At 39.0% G+C, this 27,903-nt stretch overlaps 1 protein-coding gene across 1 annotated transcript in view; it reads left to right on the top strand.

The window, feature by feature from the left end:
* BANK1 (B cell scaffold protein with ankyrin repeats 1) overlaps nt 1-27,903 on the top strand; it is a 160,724-nt gene that overhangs the window by 32,022 nt on the left and 100,799 nt on the right. Inside the window, exons 4-7 of the mRNA XM_074589473.1 lie at nt 10,267-10,415; nt 11,592-11,730; nt 13,677-13,819; nt 23,854-23,974. Of these exons, the coding sequence (XP_074445574.1) occupies nt 10,267-10,415; nt 11,592-11,730; nt 13,677-13,819; nt 23,854-23,974 (552 nt within the window). The remainder of the gene's footprint in view (nt 1-10,266; nt 10,416-11,591; nt 11,731-13,676; nt 13,820-23,853; nt 23,975-27,903) is intronic.

Below are 27,903 nucleotides of genomic sequence, written 5' to 3'. Positions count from 1 at the left end.
TGTAAAGTTGCACTGCTGTATCCCTACAGATGTATTGTCAAGGTTTCTAAGGATGTCTCTTTTGGCCCTGTGTTGAATGTGCCATGGGTCAGTGCATTGAAGAAGTTCATTGATATAAAGAAGGCTTTTTGTCAGTACTGGCTCATCATCCAGGTGCTCAATAAGTTGGCATCACCGTTCCTCTCATTTGTGATTGTGATCTCCAAAAAATGAGACAGTAAAAGAGGGAATAGTCAGGGAAAACAGAGAATCCCAAGAAAATAAAGGACTGGGGAGATGTTCCTCCAGGCTACTCCTGCTTTAAACCCTGACTCTTTTTATATGAATCCTTTGCTGCTTTTATATGGGGAGTTGAAGAGCAGCTTTAAGTCCACGTTTCCCATCTGCTGAATGGTTGATATTGTAATAAAATGAACTGAGGATTTTCCAGCCAAGAAACTAGTGCATTAAGAACAAAAATTTCACTTGAAATCTTTGCTGAACTTGCCTGGACCACAATTCTTGGTCATCTTTTGGCAGTCGTCTTGATAGCACTGCTTATATGTAGCCTTTGCTGGTTAATAATTGTTGTTGGTCTGAATGCTGGTCCAGTTGTTGCTAAGAGGATCAAAGAAATTCTCAAACACTGTGATGAGTGAAAGGACCATCTAGGAAAGAGGGATTCCTAATAAATGTATCCTGTATGTGAGGTTAAGACTGACTCCGGAATGAGTGTAAGGAAATAAGTGGTCAATGTTTCTTCTGTGCTGGTGCAACAGAGAGCAGTTATCTAATACCACTGCAAAACTTTGGAGGGGGAAGTACCCCAAGAAGTGAAATGATTGCAGTTTCAAAGATTCAGCATGTCAGTCTTTACGAAACCGAGAAAGGTAAGATGGCAGCTGCGGATACACCAGAGTTTGGGCCCTGCAGAAAGTAGGTGAATCTTCAGGTAACCAGACAGATTTTGACTTTGGATAAATTGTGAAAAAATGCTTCCAGGGACTCTGTCTTCTTTTTGCTTCTCCCTAATAAGAAGGAAGTATATGCAGTGCTAAATTGTATATATGATACAAACGAGGTCTCAGGAGAAATTGTAAGCCAAGAAAGGATTTTTGCTAGAACAATACAAATTCACAAAAGAACAGCACTTTGTGTAAGTTTTTAAGTGGAGACTGGCATGCTGAAAAGCTGAAGTTTGGTTTGAGTATACACATATAGTACAAAGGAGAGGATAAGCTGAGAGAAGATGGAATTTAGACTTGATCTGGAATGAAAGTTGAACAGATCAGAATTATAAAGCTAAGTGAGAAATCTAAAGCAACAAGGGTGGAAAGAGCAGCGAGTGGGTGACAAGACATATAAAAAAACCCAAAACAAACTATATCCAATAAAGCAAAGATAGATGAGGAATGCGCAAGTGCTAACAATCAATAAGAAGTGATTGACTAAAGTGAATTGTGCAAGGCCTTGAGGGGAAAGGTCAGAGAGTAGATTGGAAAAAGGAAAACAATATGATCACTGAAATCCTTTGGGGAAATATAAGCTACAGGCAGATGTGAAAACAATTGATTTGCTGGGGAGTGATGGAAAAGATCCAGTTGTGGAATGCTAATCACCATGATGTGAATTTATGAGGACTCATTCCTGTAGGTGATAACTGAACAAGTCAGCTCTTTAGCCACTCACAAATGTTGTTATGTATTTACTTTACTTTATTTCTGGTTTCTATATAAGAAAAGTAGACTTATTTTTACTACTAGAAAGCTGTATTTTGAGAAGTTCCCTTGTGGTTCCTCAGGAAATTTTCCGCTCCCAAAAAAAATCATTTAGAATTTGTACTAAGGTTGAAAAAGTGAAGCAATCTTACTAGGATACAGCCTTGTAACAACACAGGTAAAATGTGAATGCTTTATTGTGGAATCGGCATTCGTTATTTTACCTACACAACAGAGCGAACCTCAGATTTAAATACCCATTAGGTGATATTCAGCTTCAGAAAAGGCTGTTCCCCTTCTGTGAAACAGTTTTGGCTTTTTTAATGTTTTCTGTTAAGTCTTGTATTCCCTAATGAACTGAACCAATTAGAGGTGGGCAAGCGGAGCACAAAAAGATGATTTTAAAGTGCAATAGCTGCCTGCCTGTTAACAGCAGACATCTTTTGGTCCTGCTCAGAAGTCTTGTCAAACTAATATATATATGCATACTGTGTTACCTGTATCCTTTACCAAACTAACCTGAGGAAGGGCCAGCACTTTGTAACAAAATAGATGGCATCCCTTCTGGAGATAAAGAAGAGCTATCAGAGTACCTCTGCTCTGCTAGTCTTTCCTATAATGCTATCTGAAATCCTGTTTTAGTAAATTGTGCCTATTTTGGGGTTGAGGTGCTAGTTTAAAGGACAGTGTCTTAAAAGATGAACACGTCAGATTACTTTCATAACCCTAACAAAAGGAAAATAATCAGGAGTTAGAAAGCAAGCATGGCTTTCAGATGTGTCTGAAAATATCACTGTTGATTGTGTTCCTGAGAAAGCAGTGTACCTTTTAGCTGGCTTTAAGGGTCAGTAGATTTTAGCTATTTCAAACCAAAGGTGGGAGTAAAGTGCAAAGCGGCCTGTGCCCTAGTGAGTCAGTCTTGCTGACAATTCACTTTCTTTTTTTCTTTCTTTAATACCAAATGTGTCTGGTGTGAGTCTTTCTGCTGACAGCAGCTGTGGCAGCATGGCATGGGGAGACATGTGGTCTCTTAGATAGAGAAGTCCCATGTAATTTAGAGCTGTACAGATCAAGAATAGCATCATAAATTTAATCCAGGCATTGATAAGAGCCCTGTGCAGGTGTTGGAGCTCTGCTGTCATACTCAGACTAAGATATGCTATTTGGTAAATGAGCTGCTGCAGTCCAAGCTAGCTTCTGTTACCAGATTGATTTAAGGGGTGCTGTAACATGGAGTATATTGTGTTGTGTCAGTAAACATTTGGATGCTATTAATGATACGTACCCTGTACTTTGAGTAGGGCAAAGGCTGAGAATGCCAGCTACCAGCATTTCCCCCCCTCGCCTCTCCCAATGCAGTTGTTAAAGGACTTTTCAGTTATGTTAAAAAATTACATAGCTGGAAGGTCATGAAGTTTGAACTTTGACTGTAAAAAATATGCTTCCTCAAGAGAATAGCTTCGAACGTGGTCAAGAGGGGAAGGTTTGGCTACTCACTGGTAGTTCCTTGAGGGTAATATCTGTAAAAACTCAAACCCTTACTTGGCCTGAAAACTGAGCTTTTGGCCTGCCTGCCAGGTGTGCTTCCCTGAAGTATGACTTGATTCTAAAATGCTCCCCTTTAGTTGTGTTCTTCTGTGTCTATGTAATTCAAAATGTAGCCACGTGCCAGTTCCTTGTCCAAGCACGGCGTGCAATTTGTGCCCGGCCAGTTATAAGAGGCTTGAAAAGATAGATAGAGAGATAGAGTTTAGAGATAATAGAGCCACTAGGCAGCTGCAGCTAGCCCCTTTGGAATAATAAGGAAGTTGCAGGACGATTTTATCAGGCAAACAAGTTTTGGAGGTCTGCTCACAACCCTGGATGCCTCTGCTATCAGGCATTTTGTCTTCAGTGGTAGTTTGAGTCAGTAGCAGGAGGAAAACCTGTCTCTGCTGCTGTCTCAGATTTTGGGCAATGTTTGGTGTTGTATGATCCTTCACTGAAACAGAGGTGAGAGATGTGTGTGTTGATACCAAAGAGAAATGGAACCAAAATGCCAAAATCTTCTTACTGTGGTAGAACTCCTGTAACTCGAAGTGGATAGATGGACTCTTTAATAAAACATTAGGCTTTAGCAACTGAGAACTGCTGGTGCACACAGAAGACCAGACTTCTGTTTGCCTTTCCCTGGAGAAGAGGCAGGATGAAAGTATGCAGAATGTAGAAACTGGAAATAACAGGCTTGGGCTCCATCAACAGTTCTGCTCAGCACCTAAATGACCTCAGGCAGGTAGTTATTATTTCCAAACTAATCAGTGTGCCTAATAGTTTAGAAACTCATTGGGACAGTTACTGTGGGTCTAAAGCTCAAGAGAGTGGTCATATTATTAATGCTGCTGCTGTAACTGAAAGTCATAGATTTGATTGCAGTAAAAATAATAACATGAGTTGATATATAGTAAAAGATAAACTCAGCCCCCAAAAAGCCTCTAATCTAAATGTATGCATCCTAAACAAAGCACTAATTGCTGAGTTTAAGTCAAATCTTTCTTCCAAGCCACAGACTAGTTAGGAACTGGTTAGATGTCGTAGCCTTAGATTGCATCTGAATATACAGTTAAAATCATATGAAAGTATATATATGAAGAAACACATACAATTTCATGCAAATTATTTCCTAAAGGTAATTGATAAATTCATAAGTTGCTTCTTTGCTGTTTTGGGATTATATGAAGGCAGAACCCTTGGTTTTACTGTCAGATCCAATATGGCTATACATAATAGGACTTTTATATGACTCCATATATTGGTAAATTGTTGTGTATGAAAACATACCTGATAACACAAGAACAGGTGGGTATACACCTTCGCAATCAAATCAATCTTTGCCTACATGTATATAGTAATACATAAAACAATAGATGGGGGGGAGGTGTTCCAGGGATTGCTCTGTTATGGGAGAGAAATAGACATGTATGAAAATTGCAGCACCATCGGTTGCTAAGATGACATAAATACCGCCTCCAAATATTCAGAAAAGGAAAAAATGTTCTTCGTATCTTTTAAAGGAACTGTCAGTTTGATGCTTATTTGCAAGAAAAATTGTTCACCATAAATAAAGTAATAGAAACATTTTGGAGACACGGGCAAAATAGGCCAACTCACAGAAAGCTACTGTTTTTGACAGCAGAACTCAACCATGCAGGAGAAACTGGGACTGAGAATGCTTTTGAGAAAAACAAAGATAACTGTCAATGTATTTGCAAAAGACAGATGATTCAGCATAGAGAGAAACATTATTTAAAGCTTGTTCAATAATGAATATGTTTACCTTGGTCTGGAATTTATACATGATAGAAAACAAATGAAAGAAATTAAGATTTAAGTCAGATGTTCATATATTTGAATATGTATTTAATAATTTTATGTGATTTCTAGAAACCTTTCCATTCCTAAACCCACTCTCACCATCAGTGAAAGAAAACTTTTCAGCAGAGCATAAAAGGGGATTTGCTTTGAAATTGTATCTTAGAAAGGGCTTATGGTAAAAGCAAATCCCATGTTCATGCTGAGTAAAACAGGCTCATTGAATGAAGCCCAGTGTGGTGGATGTTTTCTGCCTTCGTGTTTCTCGTAGCCTTTCTCCGGTCATTTATAGAGCAATTTATGCAGTTAGAGGCTGCCTTTCAATCTCACTCTGCTGCAGTCTCTGCTGACTTCATACAGCATTTACAAATGCCCATACTTTAAGAGGATTAAGGTTCATAAATGTCTATGATAAACTTATGGTGGATCGCAGGAAGAATATGATGTGCATATGTGTTTTTTCCTGATTTTTTTTTTTTTTCCACATTACAGAAGGTTACTTTTTTTTTTCTGTGTGGCTGTACTTTCATACACATTTCTAGAGTGCTCACACGTGTGTTTGACTTCAAGCTTTTGAATTGCAAGGAAGCCATTTATGTACGAGTCATGCATGTCATTTATACCTTGCAGAACCCAGTGGTTCTGTGACACAGAACCTCTGCCTTTACCTCGCATTGTGCTGGGGAGTGGTCCTACCATATTACATGGGACGACTCCTGCACTGAAATCCTCTGTAATCCTCTTTATTTTAGTCTTTAACACTGTCTTTATTTCACATGGCAAATTGGCCACATGTGCTTAATTACCTTTCCATTCCTTGTCATCTGCCTAACCTGATTTGCCCATATTTCTCATCCTCTTATATGTTGTGTGATCTAGGGATAAATGAGGACCTTTTTTATAATGCAGTTTTGGATCTCCAGCTAGTATCGCTTTAGCAAGATTTGAGGAAGAACTGAAATTTGTAAAGCTAGCAGGCGTTTTCCTTTTGTAAACCAACTAAATTTGGGCTGTGAGATTTATTCCATGGATAGCCTTAGAAAACACATAAATATTTCATAAGTTTATGTTTTCTGCTATTTTTAATACCCCAAATCTGTCACATACATTGTTGACTCAAAACATGTAGCAAATTGCAAGTAATCAAAGCCAGAGACAGTTTATAATCCTCGTGTAGACTGCAACAGGGATAGCTAAAGAGTGTGTTTGAAAAGTTAGAATTTGGGGGCACGAGGGGGAGGTTGGATGCGGCATGAAAGTTGTTCAGAAGCCATGGTGAGGCGTTAATTGTTGAATCCACAAGAGACTAGAGAGGCTTCATTAAAATTTCTCAGTTTATGTAAAGGAATGCAATTTCAAAGTCATTTCATGAATTCAGTTAAAAATGTTAAATTGAAAGCAATAATGCTTTCCAAAAGGTTTTGTGCAAAATATACAAAATTGATGCATTGAAGTTAAATGAATTAAGAGAATATTGAAGGAAAATTGAAAATATCAGCACTGTGCCCAATTAAGTGAATAACTGTTACAGTAAACATGTGTAATACTTCATTATTCAAATAGGAACTTAAATTTAAAATCAGTTCTTTCAATGTGACCATCAGCAGTAGATATTTGTCAAAAGTAAGCCAACAAAAGTAACCTGATGGAAATGGCACATTACCCTCTATAACAGATGATAATTCCCAGTAGGACTGCCCTGAATATTCAAGGGAAGATTATAACAGATTTCCTTTCTTTTTAGCTTCTAGTTCATAGTGCTGTCTAAGCATCATTAGATATAGTTAGTAATGTCTTATACCTCGATCCTGTAAGAAAGGGTCTGGTTTTATTCATCCATTATTTTAATCATTACTGCTACATTTTAAGAACCTCACAGATAGGTCAGCATTATATAAAACATTAAAAGAACAGATTCACCAAACAACAAATACCCTTTAATAAATCCTCTCTCTTAGATATTCCAGCATTATAATGATGTTCTTTTATGTTTCTTTTAAGCTAATCTTCACCTACAGTTATAAATTCTTGTTAAATTATAATTTTTCTGAAAGCCTTAGCAATTAGGGGAGCTCCCTAGACATTGCTTTCAGGTTAAAAGCAAGACTGTAAAGAGGGTTCACAGTGAATATGTTCAAAAGACCTATACATCAGGTAACACCTTCTACGCACATTAAACAAATACTGTCTATACATTGCTTCATTTGTGTTACTAGAATCTCATTAGTGTAGTATTAAACCCTTACGAACTACATTGTTTTAGCTAATGCCAAGCCAAGGCTCGCTTAATCTCTGGTGGATTGCTTTTTCAGCAATTACAAATTATGCTTCACGTGATTGTTTTATGTTCCATGTTTTAGGGCAGATAGTGTGCAACTGCTGGTAGGAATCTGAGTGCTGGAGATAGTGGCTCTGGAGTTTGGTTATTAAATACGTAGTAGTGATAATATAGATCCCTGTTATTCTTGGACTACTGTACGTGGCTTTCACTGATTGTCAGGTAGACCTGACATTTAGTGAAAGAGGTCTTGCTTGACAGTTTTTAGCTGAGAAATTGCTAACCACTTTCACAGTCAGCAGGGGAATCCCTCATTCTCTTAAATATCCAAGTCTTTGATGTAAGAGGCACATTTCTGAATAATTTGTCTAAACTCTAGGGCTATGCAATCCCAGTACTGACTGGGTAGAAGTCCTGATATTATAGCCATATATCACTAGGCATAATAAAAATATTAAAATGCAATTAATGTGGGAGGAAAAGATTATCCTAATTTAAACCAACTTGTTAGCACAAGCATTGACCTTCGCAGTAGATGAATTACCTTGGACAGTAAAAGGTGGAAGCAACTACTGTCATCTTCGATAAGCAGAGTGCAGACTGTAGGAATAAAGCTGTCATGAACTTCACATAGATTGGAATGCATCTACATGATCCTTGTCGAATGATCACTGACAGAAAGCTGACATCTGAGAATCCAGTACCTACCAGATTTGGTAATTCAGTCCTTCCATTTTGTCAATCTGATAATGAAATGTTACTTGTCTTCACAAGACTCCTTCGCCTAAAGTGGCAAAAAAAAATTCAGAAGCATGCATCTCAGATGAGTTGTCTTCTGAAGTAAATTCGATGTGCTTAAGTATAAGATTTATGAGTGACTTAAAATATGAACGCGTAATATTCCCAAAGTACGTTCTGTGGGCATACAGTATCCTGTTTTCCTTAGCAAGGATTCAGGCCTTCCTTTTTCTGAAGGGTGGTGCTAAATAAAGTCTAGTCTTCACAGTGATAATCAGATAAATTAATGTATTTAGATTTTGAGCTGGATTAGTTAAACTGCATTGAACTGTGGGTGGATTCTCATTCAGAATCAAAATAGCCTTTGTTCAGTGTAGCCTATTTAACTTCCAAAATAAATTAAAGCAAATGGAATTAAAACTACTTCAGTAAAGTGTGCCTACACGTAGGTTCAGTGTAATTTTACCAATCTATGCTGAATTCACAGCTTGAATTCAGAATTAGTTCGCCTTAAAAATATGAGATTATAAGCAGAAATAGGCTGGGGAGGTTTTACTAGCTGATGATGAACACTGAACCTCCCACCTTAGGTATTCAAAGAACCTTTAGCTTCCTCAACACAACATGGACAAATGATACTTTTTTTTTACCACCTTTTTCTGGGATTTCTCTAACAATCAAAGCACATGTCTGGGGGGGCGGGGGAAAAATCTACGTCAGACATAGCATACCCAAGTTTCTGTACTACATTCCCTGGCATAACTTCACTTAGCAGGAACATTTATTATAGAAGTTTATTAAAAACTATGCCTTCTTAAGCAAGGCAGGGTTGGTAAGGAAAGCAAACATTCTGTATGTACAAACTGGTACATATGGGGGAAATAAAAGCAAGCAAGAGCTGGGGAAAAGTAATTGTAAATTACTAGTACCGATGCTGAATGGAAAGAGTTCTGTGCCACTTAAGAGCACTGTGTTGTTTGCATACCTCAGTCACTTGGGCACTTTTGAAAAAAAAAACTCAAAATAGCTGTGGTACTTGTTTGAGCAAAGCCAAATTGCTCATGTTCTGAGTTCTGCCCATCACTAATTTGTATTAATATTCTACATCTATTTAAGAGAAAAAGATGTGCCTGAAAAGTTATTTGTGTCCTTGAATGTAATTGACTGTGCGTGTTCCATAATTTACAGTAATACAAGATACAGTTGATGTCTCTCAGGATATTTTCTCACCAGCCAGTCAAGATTTTTTAACTCTGAGCTGCTTGGAATGATATCATTGATCTAACTAGGTGACTGCAATATGCTGGGTAATCCAGCGTGATGAAGAGCTGCTGCAGTCCTTTGAGATGGGTGGCAAGAGTGTTTTGTACGGTGTAATAGGGTGTCTGGAAAGGAGTAGTAGTGATACAGCTGAGAAGTAGCAGGTGTGAAGAATAGCTTTTCTAAAACACGGGCTTAGTCAGAGCTCTGCAGATGCAGTTGTCAGTTCTTCTCTATTTCCTCATAAAAATTACGTGATTTGGTGAAGGATTCACTATGGCTCTTGGGTCTTTACTGGCGCAGCAAAACAGAAAAGAAACTGGTTGCAAGCTGCCTGTATGACTGGTGTAGCATTTCCAAAACCAGAATATCCCACACATAAAAACCATATGCTTTCAGTTCATCATTTTGTCCATGAAGGGGAGGGCAAAGACTATGGAATCTGTGTCTCCTGCCATAGTTACCTGGTCACAGGTATCGCTGCCCTCGCATAAATCCTCCCAAATCCTCCCTGTAGACTGGTGGGCTGATGTCGCAAACATGTAGCGTGTCCTTATTTACATATAGGGAAAGCAAGAGTGGTAAAAATCCAGCATATGAGATTTTGTTCTTCTGAGACTACAAAACTGGCTGATCTTTTTGACCTCGTTGGTCGTGATGACTTTGGTCTAAAGGTGATGTCCCTTTTGACTTCAGTAAGACGAAGCATATGAGCAGAGGCAATTCATATAAAGACTGCAGGATCAGAGCTTCAGAGGTAAGCTTTTTATCAAACACGGAAACCTCACCACGTTTAAATGAAAGGAATTTTGCCAGACTTTCGTGCGGTGACCTTAGTGTGACTCCAAATGTATGAGTCTCTAATATGTCAGAAACCACATCATTACCATGTCTTGTTGATCTGGGATTATTAACAATGTCCTCATTCCACATTACTTATTTCAGATCACCAGACTAGCTTTGATGTTAACTTGGCAGATGTCAGGAAAGCATCAGAAAAAACAGACCTCAGTTTTAAAACAGATGTACTTTCTGAAACATTAGAAACTAACGAGCAGTCGATATTGGTGCTTCCAGGAAGAATATCGTGTGAGGTAAGTTTTTTGGATGCTAAAATCTGTGGGATAACAGTCAATGTTCTTCTCTTCCTGCTGCAATCTCATTTGTACTATAATAGTTTTGAAAACAAATAGCAGATACGGGGCCAAAATGAGACTGCATGGAGACTGCAATGGGATTTATTTTGCCTTTGTGTCACATCTACAGTGCAGCCAAAGGATTTGCAAATAAAATAGTTTTGAGATAGCCTCTGAGGGATTTTATCTCTATTAGAATTATTTGGCAGTTTGGGTGGAGATATTACTGTTACGTGGACCCTGTAGTTTAGAGGGAGCATGTAGTCGGGCACTTCTTGAGAGATATGGAGTGTCTTTTGGCAAGAATCCCTGATGGGTATATGGGTACATGTATATGTGACCATACTAAATGAGTTGCACAAGTTCTTGTGTGAGCGTATACCATGTCTGATTCTAAATTACATCAGAATTATTTGTTTGCATATATCTGCAGGCGTATCTGATGGACAAAAATGTTCATATGTGTTTGTTTTTAATCAGAGTTGCTGTGAGAAAATATGTGAAAATGTAAACAGAGAAAGTACAATATCCAGCACTGCGTTCCTTTATATAAGTGAGCAGCCATGGTCAGATATGGAGGTTGCGGTGTACATGGAATGTCAAGTATTTTGCTTGCTGTCTTTCAAAGATGACTTATACACATTATTTCATTGTTGAAATCACTACAGTTCTAAGGGAGTAACATTCCCTGTGGTTCAGGACGCGGTAGAGGGGTATTGTCTCACATTACCTGCTGCTTCTGACTTACTTTACTGTCAGTTCACTGGAAGAGTTTATGTAAGTCTGAAGTATTTTAGGTTCATCTTACTAGGTTGAATGTCATTATTCCAGACTATAATGTAGAATGGTCTTTAAAAGTGTAACAATTCACCTACTTATGCATTTAAAATACTGTTTTAAAATATTGTTAGCTAAGCTGAATTTCAAATACTATATTAATTGTGTCATTCGTGTCAGTAAAATACTAAAGGATAACACTGAGATGCCATCCTGTTTTGGTATTATGTGTTTGGGTATTTTTTGTATGAAGCTGTTGGTAAAGGAACTTTCCTTCCAACTTATGCTTTCATTTGCATTTTATACTTTCAGTATAATTTTCCGAAGGACTAATGGGAACATATTTTAATTTTATAGAACCCTGGTGAAATATTCATTTTGTTGAAAGATGAAATAGACGACGAAACTTTAGAAATTGAATTCATAGCAGATAATCAACAAATTAGGACACTGCCAGCATCCTGGAATAAGAAGGTCAAGTACATGAAAGCCTTAGGTAAGAAAAACATTCTTTACCTTTAAATAAACAGAAAATTTTGGACTCCCTTCACTTTTTCTGATAAGTAGTTACATTTCCCACTATTTTGTAGGTGTTTCCTGTACATGGGTTTTGCACAAAGAACATTTATTAATAATGCAGAGAAGCAAGGCCTTCTGATTTATGGGAAACTAGGTTCTATTAGGTTGGTTTTTTTGTGGTTAAATGGCAGGTGGCAGTCTTAAAATGTCATTGATTAGTCACAGATTAGCATTCTTCAAAATCACTGCCATAAAATGCAAAGCTAATATTCTTTTCTTACTATTCTATTACTAAAACATTTCATTTTATATTTAATGCAATAAATATAGTTAAACTGCTCTCTATAATTCTTACTGATACAGGAAATAGGTTTTTTTTCTTTGTTCATGTCCATGTCATTTCTATGTATCACTAAGCTCTGCTGGTTTCTAATGATTTTTTTCAACTGATCTGTCCATAACCAGTTGCCAACAGTTTGAACTAGTTAACAACAGTTTCTCTTAGGAGATCTGTACAGATTTAAGGGCCACACCTATCCCCACTCACTTGATGTGAGTTCAAAATGAAAAAAAAATTTCACCGAAGTATTCAGAGTGTAACTTGCTATGCCACTGCAAGCTGTGAATTACCAAAGGAACTTATATTTTATTCTAAAACCATTGCAATGCAACATTAGACAGGAAGAATATGTAGGCTACAACTTTCAACAGTGGCTTCTTGGAGCTACGTTTGGGTAATTCTGTGGCCTGATTGTCATCCTGGACACTGTCCTGAGACAATGGCCACATATGACCTGAGGTTCTTTATCACTGTGATGGTGCAGAGAGTTTGTTTTTAGAGACCTGGTTGGGAAGTACATGACCAACAGGAAACTTCCATCTATAACTGAGTTTCAGAGAAGGAAAGCTGAAATCCTCATTCACAGATCTTAAAAGATTCTTCTGGAATTATTCTGGGAGAACATTGTTAATCAGGAAGGTTTCTGTAGTGAATGAAGAAATAAAATATGAACAGTAAACGAAATATTATGAAAAAATTGGTAGAGCACTGCAGCCCAAGTTTAACTTTGTTTCCTATATCATTTGCATTTAATGCTTCTCTCTGTAGGCTTTTTTCTGTTTCAAAATCTGGAAAAGTTGGAAGTTTGGGAGTACCCTTTTTAAAAAAAACAACAACAAAAACCAGCATTATTCTTCTGACCCTATTTCTCTTCTCCATTTTCAGGGTTGCCCATTTTTATCACTCTTTTGTGGGGGAGAGTTAGAATTTTAAGAAAACCGTGCCACTGCTGGTATGGTACAGCAGGATGCCTGGCACAACGGATACTAATGAATTATAAAATGTGCTCATAAAGAGGGCTCATGCTGCATACACAGAGCAAGTCATACTTAAGTAACAGACTGTACAAGTGCCTCTTTCCTTTGCTTTTACTAGGTAAACAACTGGAATGGAAGTAATTATACTGCAATTTCTGCAGCCTAGTTCAAATCCAATTTTGAGAACCTTGCCTGCAATTAAGAAAAATGTTTCAAAAGATGAATAGCAATTCCGCTATTTGTAATAAATGAACTTTTCCTTAATTTGTAGGCATAAGGGAGCTGATTATAGGCCATCAGTCTATCAAAGGGAAGTTGGAAATTTGAAGCATACTGTTTTCATCTCCTTTCTACTGTGAAGCAATACAATAGCTTTGTTTTAAACAGATTTGCAGATATGTATTTTCTTTTGTCAGCTTTTTAATGTTAGACTGAAAGACCTGAATAAAAAAATGACTACGCTGAATCATCTGTGAAATGCAAATCTAGTTCATCAACTCTATCCATTTTCTGTGATATTTTCCGGTTCTTTTACTCATTCCCTGAGACCTCTGGTCTGGGATTGTAAATTATTTTCAGCTACTGTTATGATTTGTGTTTTATAAGATTTTCCTGCTGGCCCTGTATGTGTAAATGTCTACTGTGGGGGAGTCATTAAGACCACAGCGCAGATCGAGTACTATACTGCAGTAGAGGAGATTGAGCACGTTTTAAAGAAAGTGGCTGACCCAATATCTTTCACTTGTCAGGTAAGTTGAATTCTGAGTTTTTAATTTAAAAAAAAAAAAATTAGAGACATATGACCTAAGAAATAATACACTGTGCTGTAAAGAATTCTTTGGATTGCACAGTAATGAGTAATGACTCAATAATAGGCTCAGGATTACAGAGGCCTGTCTTTGAGATGTCTAGTTGTAAGCAAGTCAGGCAAGTGAAAACAAATTTTCTCTTTTTTTTTTTTTTTTGTTTAGAGTGTTATAAACATCCTTTGCGATGTATATCCCTGATGAACAACATCCTGCATTACAGAGGATGAAAATAATAACAAAAGTAGTGATGTCCCTCTCCATTGAAAGTGTTCTTTTTAGTATGTTTTAAAACCAATAGAAGCAACTAACCTTAAGTCACATTGTATTTGGAGGATTGTTATTCATTCACCAGCAAACAGGATTTTTCTGGCATAGCATCTATGGAAGACAGTAGGTTGCTATTCATATAGAGTCCGTTTACAGCTGCTGAATTATCATTCATGTGGTTTACTGGTTGCTATGCAGATTCTTTGCATATATTTAGAAGAATTCAGGTTTTGAGATGGGTTTCAAATCATCACAGCAGGCTGCAGTGCTCTGCAGCACATTCCTTGCCAATGGCACGTAAAAAATAATAAGAAAAGAAAGCATGTATTAAGAAAGGACAGAATTTCAAGTATCATTTGTTGAATGGTGGGTAGCCCAAGCAGACTTGTCACGATATCTAAATTGTAATTGCAAAGCCAGAACAAAAATAATAGTCTGTGTTTCCAGTGCAGACAGTCTCATTTTCCTGTGACAAATCTACCTTATCTACCACCTAAGGCATTACACTCATAATGAAAGGATTAATAAAAAATGATGTAGTGCATTATTAGTGTTCTATTAAGGATGGGAGTAGAATCCTTCCAAGTACAAGTCACTTCTGTTCTAAGACAACATGCTGTTGCACAAGAAAAATAGTGCAACTCCAAGTACAAATACGTTCTTAAAATCCTTATAGTATCCATCATTCTTTAGCCTGTATGTTGAAGGACATCGAAGTAGACTTCTAACAGGTTTCATTTAAAATTTATGCATAAGAAGTGTGTCATAATGATTAAAAAAATTATAATTAACAATGTAACCTGGATACCTACAACACACCTGGTATTTCCACTGGAGAATTAATTGTGTTATTCAGGAGTTTGACCCTTCATTTAACCAGCATGAGTAACATTTAGTAAGACACATGCAATTCAAATTATATTCAAATGCAAAAATAATTCTGTGCAGAGCAGTAGTGCACACAGTTGTAGTGTTATGACTATCAGGTATGTTAACAATTTCCTCACTTTTATTCATCTGGATAATAAGCAGGGGTTTCAATGAGGAGGCACTATTTGCCTGCTCTTAATTTTATTGTTTTGGCAACTGAAAAATTAATGCCGAGAAAAATTTTGTAATTGGGTAAGTTTTACAATCCACACAATATCATGGCTGCTCTGTGGGAAAGTATACTAATGGTAATTCTTTTGTAAGTGTACATACGTGTTGGAAGATCTGTTACCATACTTAATGGTACCTGCGGGGCTACAGAGTGAGGTATACTAACTAGCTAGGTTAAACTATTTCCACAAACTTTTAAAATACTGTAAGCTCTCTTGTAAGCCTGATTTAATGGCAATAAGATACATTGTAAAGATGCAATTTAGAGAACATGACTGAACTTAATATTTAAAAATAAGTTCACACAAGGAAAAGCAAAATAGACTTGATACTAATTAGAATTCCCGTCAAGTAGCAGGAGGAGTAATAACTTTTATTTAACCGGCATAATTAAAACCTTTGAGGCTATCAGCTTATTTGCAAAAGTATCCTGGGGCAACAGTGGTTTATCTATGCAAAGTAACAATCAAACACAATGGAAAACAAAATTAAAATAAAATAGAAAAGCTTACAGCAATTATTGATCAAAACAATATTGCTCTGTGGTTCAAAGAAAAGTTCAAGATTTTCACAAATGCTTGCAATCGGAGAAGTATCTCCTCATTAAAATTCTGTGATGAAAGCAAATTGTTACAGTAATGCATACCAAAAACACAATGTTTTGGTAAAATGCTTTCATTGTACTGTATATTGGGTTGCCAGCCCTTCCAGCTACTTTGAGATGCTGTCATCATTTAGATTGTTGTCCGCTTTTCCATTTTGTGCCCCAATGAAGCCAAGCAGATAAACAAAACCCAACAAATAGGTTTACAGCTGTGTACGCCTTTTACTGATGGTGACGTCAGTTCATATATATTAGTGGGAGACAAGCAAGGTATGGTACTGCTCCACTTAGGAAATTCCTCTTCTTAGAGAGGAATTACAGATTAACACTAGCCGTATTTTAGATTAAACGTATTCTAAGATTTTTACAAAACATGGTTTTGGATGAAACTCTTCGCCACATCCACTAGATTTTAATGCTGTATGTTCCAAATGTGTCTGAATTTAAAAAGCATTTACCAACATTAGCAAGACGTTTTAGAATCATAAAATGGTTAGAGTTGGAAGGGACCTTAAAGATCATCTAATTCCATGCCATGGGCAGGGACACCTCCTACTAGACCAGGTTGCTCAATGCACCATCCAGCCTGGCCTTGAACATTTCCAGGGATGGGGGATCTGCAGCTTCCCTGGGCAACCTGTTCCAGTGCCTCACCAACCTCAGCGTAAAGAATTTCTTCATTATCTCTGATCTAAATCTACCTTCTTTCAGTTTGAAACTGTTACCCCTCATGCTATCCCTACAATCCCTCTTAAAGAGTCCCTCCCCATCTTTCCTGTAGGCTCCTTTAAGGTACTGGAAGGCTGCTATAAGGTCTCCCTGCAGCGTTCTCTTCTCCAGGCCAAACAACCCAAACTCTCTCAGTCTGTCTTCATAGCATAGGTGCTCCAGCCCTCTGATCATCTTTGTGGCCCTCCTCTGGACCTGCTCCAACAGCTCCATGTCTTTCCTGTGCTGAGGGCTCCAGAGCTGAATGCAGTACTCCAGGTGGGGTCTCATGAGAGTGGAGTAGAGGGGCAGAATCACCTCCCTCGACCTGCTGGCCATGCTTCTTTTGATGCAGCCCAGGATGCAGTTGGCTTACTGGGCTGCAAGTGCACATTGCCGGCTCATGTTGAGCTTCTCATCAGCCAGGAGCCCCAAGTCCTTCTTGGGGCTGCTCTCAGTCATTCTCCACCGAGCCTGTATTTGTGCCTGGGATTGCCATGACCCAGGTGCAGGACCTTGCACTTGGACTGGTTGAACTTCATGAGGTTTGCATGGGCCCACCCCTCAAGCCTGTCCGGGTCCCTCTGGATGGCATCCCTTCCCTCCAGCGTGTTGACTGCACCACACAGCTAGACGTAGTCTGCAAACTGGCTGAGGCCGCACTCGATCCCACTGTCCACGTCACTGACAAAGGTGTTAAACATCACTGGTCCCAATACCTACTGCTGAGGAATGCCATTTCACTGGTCATCACTTGGACATCGAGCCATTGACCACAATTCTTTGACTATCGCCATCCAGACAATTCGTTATCCATCTGTCAAATCCACGTCTCTCCAATTTAGAGATCGGGATGTCATGTGGGACAGTGTCAAATGCTTTGCACAAGTCAGGTAGATGATGTCAGTTGCTCTTCCCGTATCCACCGACACTGCAACCCTGTCACAGAAGGCCACCAAATTTGTCAGGCACAATTTTCCCTTAGTGAAGCCATGCTGGCTGTTACTAATCACCTCCTCATTTTCCATGTGCCTTAGCATAGTTTCCAGGAGGATCTGCTCCATGATCTTGCCGGGCACAGAGGTGAGACTGACTGGCCTCTAGTTCCCTGGGTCTTACGTTTTTCCCTTTTTGAAAATGGGGGTTATGTTTCCCCTTTTCCAGTCAGCAGGAACTTCACTGGACTGCCCCAACTTCTCAAATATGATGGATAGTGGCTTGGCAGCTTCATCTGCCAGTTCTTTCAGGACCCGTGCAGATGGATCTCATCAGGTCCCATGGACTTGTGCACCTTCAGATTCCTTAGATGATCTCAAACCTGGTGTTCTTCTACAGTGGGCGGTTTTTTCATTCTCCTGGTCCATGCCTTTGCCTTCTGTGACTTGGGCGGTGTGGCTGGAAGACTGACTTACTGGAGAAGATCGAGGCCTTCTCCATATCCTGAGTGACCGGGTCTCCCATTTCCTTCCAAAGATGGCCCACAGTTTCCCTAGTCTTCCTTTTATCACTGACATACCTGTAGAAGCTTTTCTTGTTGCCCTTGACGTCCCTGGCCAGATTTAACTCTATCTGGGCTTTAGCTTTCCTAACCTGATCCCTGGCTCCTTGAGCAGTTTCTCTGTATTTCTCGCAGGATACTAGTCCTTGCTTCCACCCTCCATAGGCTTCCTTTTTCTGTTTGGGATTGTCCAGGAGCTCGCTGTTCATCCATGCAGGACTCCTCGTGGTTTTGCCTGGCTTCCTCTTCGTTGGGATGGATCACACCTGAGCTTGGAGGAGGTGATCATTGAATACTAACCAGCTTTCTTTGGCCCCTCTTCCCTCCTGGGCGTTATCCCATGGTACTCTACCAAGCAGATCCCTGAGGAGGCCAAAGCCTGTTCTCCTGAAGTCCAGGGTAGTGAGCTTACTGTGCGCCCTCCTCACCGCCCTAAGGATCTTTATCTCCGCCATCTCATGGTCACTGCAGCCAAAGCTGCCCTTGAGCTTCACGTTCCCTTCCTTGTTGGTGAGAACAAGGTCCAGCATGGCACCTCTCCTCATTGGCTCTTCTGTCACTCAGAGAAGCAAATAAATATTTGAATTGTAAGGAAATCCAGAGAGTAAAAAATGAAATCAGTTTCTTTGCATAAGTTTCAAAAGAAAAAAACCTGAAATTTTATACTGAAGTAGGAAGAGTTGGGATCATAATAACTGAATGACAATGCTGAATGAACTTGCTATCAGAATACATGAAGGTGAGCATTGGTTAAAGGCCTTGAATTTTTTTGTTCTCTCACTTTCATATAATTATGCATTAAAGAAGCTTCCTTAGGGAGTTTGTGTTCTTACAGTAACCTGGTCTACTGACTGATTTTATAATTCATAATTAAACTTTTTCATATTCCATTTTTTACTTTTCATCAACTTCTCATTTCAGCATTCTGCTGGATTTATATGCTGTATTTTTCCTCTCAGACTTTCTACCAAATGCAACTATTGATTCAATTATTTAGTGTTGTGGTTTCTTGGTACAGATTTCTTAGGCTTAAAAAAAAAGAAACTAAGGTCCTTATTACTGAAATTGATAGGTTCGTGTTAGCTTGAGTGACTCAGAGTATCTAGAGAGATTCAGGAAGTCTTTATGACAGACTTTGGTTGAATAATACTCCTATGGTTCTGGGAGACTTGGTATCTTAAAGGATGTTTTTATTATAGTCATCAAACAGGATTCCAGTTATGGTGTATATTGAAAAAGAAGAATGAAAATAAACTGCAGCCTTTTCTATGAATACTTGTAAGCAATAGCTATATCACTTATGTGGTCATATTATGTATGTGCCTTTACCTGATCCCCAGAGATACTTCCTTTGAAACTGTTTTTAATATTTCAGTCTTCTAAGCTACGTCAGCAGCTGTTATTTTAAAATGTTTTTTTCTTTTCCTCTAAGTATGAAATCTCTCTGTATTCTATCACTGGCTAAAATTGTTAGAAATGCCTAAATTATTTTTAAGCTTAGCCCATTCTCTTTGGCAGAAGTAATCTAGATGTTGAATTGCATATAAAGTAGTGTCTGATATGTAAGAACTATTGAAGAAGTTAATCTTTATGTAAATGTAACCTTGTTAGTACTGCTAACGCCAGTGAGAAGTATGTTAATTTACTGGCTGTGTATGCTGTGTTTCAGTGGCATATGTTTTCAGGGCTTTGTTAGCAGTTATTAAACAATGTAGGTTATCTCATTCACAAAAGTAGCAAAATATGTGCTTGGTCTGTTCCTTTTCCAAGGATATTTTTGGTGATGGTCAGCACTTGGGGCTTCTCTGTTTTTTACAGCTGTGTCGTGCTGCTCTGAAAAGGGGGTGAGGGAATGGAGATAGTGACTACATCTGGGGAGGTGGTACTGAGAAAGGACAAGCTGCTGCTGATGAACTCTGGGGCAGGTAGAAGTACTTGCAGAAGGACCAAGATTGAAGGGTGGAACAGAGAGCAGCTGACTGTGCTTCAGTGAGCATGGGAAGAATTGCTTGCAAACTCACTAGCTTAATTCTGAGCGCCTTCTGGGAAGAAGAATGTGCCTGCAAGGACACAGGGAGAAAGTAGTGCTTTTACTTCTTTAAATCTCTATTCAGATAAAACGCGGGCTTTCTCAAACTCCTCACTGGCTCAGGGTTCCCTTGCGGTGTGCTTAACTTTAAATAGGCTTCTACTTCTGTTGGCTTCAGCATGAACTTCAGGTGTGTTGTGTTGGTGGGATTTCTTGGGAAGATTTCATGCACCTATAGAGACCTGTGTAAAGTGTATCAAAATATGTAAATGCAGCATACTTAGAGTCCGTGAGTGTTCTGGAACAGGAATGGCAGTAGAATAAAAGTCTCTAAACTGAATTCCTTTTCTGGGGGGAGGTCATCTTTATGTTGGTATGGAGTTGCATAGTGCAGAGTGGTCCTATTGCCAGTTCTGTTTCACTGTTATTTCTGCTATTATTTTCACATAAGTACTGTAACAGGCCCTCCTGTATGTGAGATAAAAACCATTAACATAGACTTCTTTTTTTTACAAATAGCTAAACTAGACTTTCCTACTTTGTTTTAAAGTAGCAGAACAAAGCTACTCAATATGATTTAGTTAACAAGATAGCTTGTTAAATCATTGCTTGAGCCTTCAGATTTTAGGTCCCTGGAATAAGAGGAAAAAATTTGAGGTGGAAAGCTTGAAGCAAATTGCATTGATGACTCTGTATATGAAGTGTATTGTGCCTGACTTGGAAATCACAGAAATGGATAGGCTGGTCATTGGAAGGTGGGCCTGTTAAAGCGTGAGAAATTTAACTCTAGTTTAATCAGACAGTCTAACTTCTGTCGCAGCCTTTTGTAAAAACTGAGCTAGTCTGATGTGGTTAAGCCATGCAGCTGTTTATGGCCTTGAAAATTTTGCTGCTAATACCTGAAGTTGTGTGCTCTTCTCATTTCAAGAACTTGCTCTATCTCAGATTGTGAAACATTGTTTTATCCCATGTAAATTTGGTTGTGTGAGTGCAAAGAAAGAGCTATATGTTCTTAAGGTACTCCTCCCCTGGATTCCTGCCCGAATGAAAGGGAGAAGGAAGGGTTCCTGCCTCAGCTCATTAAAAAGCAGAGGAACTTTGTGGGCAAGATAACCCTGAGTGCTTGCTGAAAAGAGGCTGTGCGGTGTTATTTGGCTTTGATGCACACGACAGTCTGAAATGGATTCTGTCTGAAATTGCTCCTTGGGCATTTCAGGAAAGACGATAAGAGGCAGGTGTTGTTGGGGTGTTTTTTGGGATTTTTGTTCATTTTCTTTTGAACAGAGAGGGCTAGATAGGTTGCAAATGTTCAAAATGTCCCTGCTGTTTAAACAGAAATTAAAAATGTTACTTCAGATTTAGTTTGCTAGAAGCCCACCTACATTTTTATTTTCTATATAGTGGAGTTTCTGCTATACAGTTGCTTCAGTGAATACCAGTGGTTTTGAGCCTCTTTCTGCATGGCACAGTTTTTGCGCATACACTCATCTGAGCTGGTTCCTGTGTTATTGCTTATTTTTGCCCTACTCTAGATTGAACTCTGTTAAGCTTTAACCGCAGCCGGCAACTAAGCACCGCGCAGCCGCTCACTCCCCATGGTGGGTTGAGGGAGAGAATCAGAAGGGTAAAAGTGAGAAAACTCATGGGTTGAGATAAAGACAGTAAAGCAAAAGCCGTGAACACAAGCAAAGCACAATAAGGAATTCATCTACTGCTTCCCATCGCCAGGCAGGTGTTCAGCCATCTCCAGGAAAGCAGCGCTCCATCATGTGTAATGGTTACTTGGGAAGACAAATGTCATCACTCCAAAGGTCCCCTCCTTCCTCCTCCTTCCCCCAGCTTTATATGCTGAGCATGATATGACATGGTATGGAATATCCCTTTGGTCAGTTGGGGTCAGCTGTCCTGGCTGTGTCCCTTCCCAACTTCTTGTACACCCCCAGCATACTCACTGGTGGGGCGGTGTGAGGAGCAGAAGAGGCATTGACAGTGTGCAAGCCCTGCTCAGCAACAGCTAACACACCCCTGTGTTATCAGCATTGTTTCCAGCACAAATCCAAAACATAGCCCCATAATACCTATGATGAAGAATAATTCTATCCCAGCCAAAACCGGCACAAACTCTATTAAGGTAGTACCGATGATGATACCGTATCGAAGAAGACCTACTTGGAATAAGAGAGAATAGTATGGTTTCCTAACTGAATTTTAATATTATTCTTCTGAATGTTTTTGAACTATCGTGTGGATATTCATGTTAGTAGAGATTGTTTTAGATAGGTATCTGGGAGGTTTTGCATATCCTTTCTCAATTCAAACTGTAAGTCTAGTACTTGGGTTAGATCTTTATTCTAGAACAAGTCTTAAAGATTATTTTTTTTCTAGGAGGAGTCTTTTTAATGCTTATTGCTTTGGTTATTGAGGACTAAGTCAAGTATTCATAATTATTAAATAACAAATACAGAGAATGTAATGTGACAATACAGAAACAGTGAATTATGGAAAGAAATAGGTCACAAGTTACTAAATATAATGGGGTTTATGTATCATAATCAATATTGGAAGGGCCAGTATTAATTATGGGAAAAATAAACAATAATATTTCATTACTGGTAGCTCCCTACCTGCACAAACTTATCTTCAAATTCTGGGTCATTCCTGTAGGACTCAGCTGAAAATTATATCCTGCCTCTGTACTCAATATTTTCTGATCACTTCACACTTTTTTATTCGCTTCTAACAGCCTCGGGAATTAAACTTTGCGTTTCATCATTAGACCCCTCTGTCCTTTTCTCCTCAGCATGTCAGTCACAGAGGTTCTTTTTAAGTTTATATGCTAAGTGTGTCTGCAGATACTCCCTCTTAGTGGTCCCAGAATTGCCATGACCAGAAAGAGTTCAGCTATGGGAAGGCAAACTTTAACACAGGGCTGCTGACATCTGAGGAGAGTAAACCAACTCCTCCTGAGCACTTCTCTGCTGTGGCTGAACTCCTTTTGGTTCCCAGTGCAGCACAGGCTGGACCAGCATCATAGTACTTGTAAAATACCCTTATTGTTCAAATCTCAGTAGTCATGCTTCTCTTCTCACACTAAGCAAAGAAACACTTAATTATGGCTACCTTGAGAGTCGTTAGAAATAGATCTTGGCCTTGTGTCCAGAAAGAGGCAGTCAAAAAAAAGATCTCGTGGCAGTCACTGAGGATTTCCCTTGTCTAAAGACTATGTATTTAGTAGGAAGGTTGTCAAACTGGTTGCTGTCAGTTCCTTATTCTGTCAGCAATATTATGCCTTGGCTGATGGAATTGAAGCTGTTTCCTACATAGCAAAGTACATAATTTTAATGTAGAGGTTTTGGGTAATAGAGAGGTACTGTAGTCTTTAAACTCATCCGGAATTACTGCTGCAGTAAGACCTTGGATTTATCGGCACCTCACATCTGTCATAACAGTTCCTGGTTATTACACTGCATTGTTATAGCTAAATCGAGAGTTGATAAACACAAATCTTCCTGTCCTTGCCCTTCATCCAGAAGTTTTTAGTCATGGCTGAATTTCGTAAGTTATAATACCTGTTTCTCTTCAATTGTATCACGTTATTGTGATCCTTCTATATTAGAACATCTCTTCTGTAGCGTTCAAAAACTGTGCAGCTCTTACTCTTAGTAAGTTGGTAATAATACTGTTTTAAATAATTTGATTCACCATCACTTTGAGGATAAAGTTAAAAATACATACACAACAAATGCACTTTTTTTTCTTTGAAACAGGCTTTTAAATTTTCTTCTGTCGAGAAGCTGGACAAGGTTCTGACTTTTCTGTTGAAAAGCAAAATATCTACTTATGAATTCAGCCCATTCCAAAGTGAAGAAGAGCACCATCAACCACCTAGTGAGTCACTTCTTGTGTGCATTGTTTTTTATTACTGATGCTATGGTTATTACTTATAAATGTTAATAAGACAATCTTTAAATATTTAAAGCCACTAGTGAAATGCAGGTATCCACAATAAAGACAACATAACCAGGAAAAATGTGGAAAAGAATTCTGTAAATCACTACTTCATGACTCAGTACTGTGTATTTCTACTTGTCTGGGTGTTCAATCGGCTTTACAGCTGAGCAAATTTATACTTACGGTGAAAACAGGCAATAAAAGACATTTTTATGTCTGTACATTATATAATTTTTTACTAATTGCTCTTCTGCAGTACAGTTTAAACTTCAGTTTCTCAAAGTTTGGTGACAAAAAAGAAAATTGGAAAGATTTCCCTAGCTGAAGAGAGTGGATGGCTTTTGAAGTTAGTATTTTGAAGTTAGTTAGTTATTATTATGATATTTCAGATGTGTGTTAGACCTCAGCTTTTCTAAGAAACTTTTGGGGAAAAACAAAAGCCAAGAAAATATGTTTCCCTTCTGAAATACTTAAGAAAGAAGTGTTTGAGTTATTGGCTGAGTTCTGTTTTATGTACTTGGTCTATGGTTTTGAGAAAATAAGCTCACTACATCCAAGTAAAATATAACACTTACTTCTCATAACCAAATATAGCAAGTTTTGAAGGTAACTCTACTGTGATCGTGATTATGCTTCCTTTCCTTTTCTGTAAGGTTTCTTTGATGGAATTCACCCCTCTGTACTAGATAAACATGATTCTACTTGTATTCTAAAAACGAGCTTAAATGTGAGTCTAGGTTAGTGGAAGGAAACAAGTAGGGTGTTAAGTGAGGCAACTGTCCTTGACATTTTCCTGTGCTAGATTGCAGGATGAGGGTGTGTGGGACACATTAGACAGGTGTTCCTAATATGAAGTGTTAGTTCTGATGAGCAAAAGATTTTGTGTTTCTCTGGTAACCAGTTAGATATGGGTACATTTTTGAATATTGAGAATAATGCTTACCAACCTGCAGTCCCTCCCCAAAAGGCCTGTGTGGTTCAAGGGCGAGTTGTGAACTTCAGCCAAGTAGTGACCTTAAAATTAACTGGTTTGATGTACAGTGCAACAGGAGAGTACAAAGTTAGATGCCTAGATTCTTCATGAAAGCAAGCTGTGGAGACTTCCAGCAGAGCTGGAAGGACTCAGAATGCGGGAGACCTAGGCTCTGATCCCATTTTTGTTTGAAAGGTATGTAAACCCATGTCTCTGACTCCTTGTAAGAGCATCCCAAACAGACATTAGACATATCAGGTCTAATAGATGAGACAAGCATCTCCTTGTTCAGCCATTTTTATAGCATTTTATTCCAAGTACCAATTTTTCTTCCAAAGAGAAATTGCCAAAGAATGAAAACTAATGAAATACTTTTGGGAAGGTTATGAAGCTATGGGACTAAAAGCTCTATAGCACTGAGATGAATTTTCCCTGTCTTTGAGCAGGCAGATGAATCAGCCCTACGTTCATAATTTCTGTATGTGCTGCTTTTTCCTAGTCATCAAAACAGGCTAACTTATGCCAAAAATCCAGTTTTCTGTTTCCAGGGGGAACACACACATTTTGCAGTGAGACATACTTGGTTGAAATAGAGGCAGTCAATAAGTCAGAATACAGTTAAACTTTTAACTTCTCAGTGACAACTGGTATGTGATTCTGTAGGATTCCTGCCCACTTCCAGACTTCGCTTCTAAAGGCTTCAAAGTCTATTGAACTCAATAAAGAGAGCCTCTGGTTAGACTTGATATAAAATGCTTAGTTCGTAAAGCTTTGAATATGTAATTTTCCTCCAAAAGCTGGAGTGAGTGTTTTTTTCTGCATCTAGCATCTAATGGACTGTACTGTATCTTCTGGCTTTCCAGTCTGGGTGTAATAGCTCTAACTTAATACCTCTACCCAAAGGTAGATGCACTCCTTGGAACCTACATGCTTCCAAAGTAAAGATGCACTCCTTTCAACCTAAACAGTAAAAGAAGTTTAAAAGTTTGACTTTGGCATGACTACAAGAGGTCAGTCTTGCAGCATTAGGCATAGATAAAAGAAACTTTTCTCTGTATGGTTTTACCTTGGTTTTAACTTTATAGCTAGCACATCAGGGTACAGCTGATAAATTGCTGTACTTGAGACTTCTCTGTGAACTCAAAGTGAAGAAATAACAAAGAACTTGTGATTAATTTTATTGGATAACTAATGAATTGCATGGTTTGAGTTCTCACAAAGTATACAGCTGTGTGATTAAAAATTTAGGAGCGTAAAACTAAATATAAAATCTAATAGGAAAAATGCATATGACCCAATTAAAGAAAAATGCAATGTGATGCTTGCCTGTATTAACAATGGTTTAGATCAGGACATCACCAGATGCATCTTTGCTTACGTAATTTTTCAAGAGCTGTTCCCCTCCCCAGAGTGGCTGTTCAACAACTTTTTAGTATGATGAATGCAGTACTTGTGAGAGGTTGGTGTCTAGGTTGGCAAAGTCAAGATGGATGGCAAAGGTGCAAAAGGTCAACTCTGATACCATCTTACTTTCAATACATCTATTACAAATGTCTGAATAATACTGTCAGCTAGCACTTCTTTGTTATGTTCACTCTTCAGTGCATAATTTCAGATTCACTAATTTATGGCAGTCTTATAACTGTCTTTATTTTGTACACAGAATCTCCGTCAGAAATGCAATTTCATAATTTTAGGTGATAAGAACAAAAGTATGTATATTATATTGCTATAGCTCTCACTGTGTATTTCCTATCATGTACATACATGATCATGTTTATAGTATTTTTTTCATAGAATCATAGAATCGTCATGGTTGAAAAGGACCTTTGAGGTCATCGAGTCCAACCATACACACACAAAAAAACCCTCTACAATCTCTGTCACTAGAGCACGTCCTGAAGTGCCACATCTAGACGTTTCTTAAATACCTCTAGGGATGGTGACTCAACTACCTCCCTGGGCAGGCTGTTCCAGTGCCTGACCACTCTTTTAGTAAAGTAATTCTTCCTAATATCTAATCTAAACCTCCCCTGCCACAACTTCAGACCATTTCCTCTGGTCCTGTCCTTAGTCACCTGGGAGAAGAGGCCAACACCCACCTCCCTCCAACCTCCTTTCAGGTAGTTGTAGAGGGCAATGAGGTCTCCCCTCAGCCTCCTCTTCTCCAAGCTAAACATGCCCAGCTCCCTCAGCCTCTCCTCACATGACCTGGTCTCCAGACCCCTCACCAGCCTGGTAGCTCTCCTCTGGACACGCTCCAGCACTTCTATGTCCCTCTTGTACAGAGGGGCCCAGGACTGAACACAGGACTTGAGGTGAGGCCTCACCAGTGCTGAGTACACAGGCTGAGTACACTTCCCTGCTCCTGCTGGCCACGCTATTCCTGATACAAGCCAGAATGCTGTTGGCCTTCTTGGCCACCTGGGCACACTGCTGGCTCACGTTAAGCTGGCCGTCCACCAGCACCCCCAGGTCCTTCTCTGCCGGGCAGCTTTCCAGCCACTCTCCCCCAAGCCTGTAGCGTTGCTTGAGGTTGTTGTGACCGAAATGCAGGACCCGGCACTTGGCCTTATTAAACCTCATACAGTTGGCCTTGGCCCATCGGTCCAGCCTGCCCAGGTCCCTCTGTAGAGCCTTCCTACCCTCAAGCAGATCAACCCTCCCACCTAGCTTGGTGTCATCTGCAAACTTACTGAGGGTGCACTCAATCCCCTCATCCAGGTCATTGATAAAGATATTAAACAAAACTGGTCCCAAAACTGAGCCCTGAGGGACACCACTGGTGACTGGCTGCCAAGAGGATTTCACCCCATTAATCACAACTCTCTGGGCACGGCCATCCAGCCAGTTTTTAACCCAGCGAAGAGTACACTTGTCTATGCCATGATTC

This window comes from Larus michahellis, chromosome 5 (assembly GCF_964199755.1).
Source record: "Larus michahellis chromosome 5, bLarMic1.1, whole genome shotgun sequence".
Classification (NCBI taxonomy): Eukaryota; Metazoa; Chordata; class Aves; order Charadriiformes; family Laridae; genus Larus; species Larus michahellis.
This window is presented reverse-complemented; position numbering and strand designations above follow the sequence as displayed.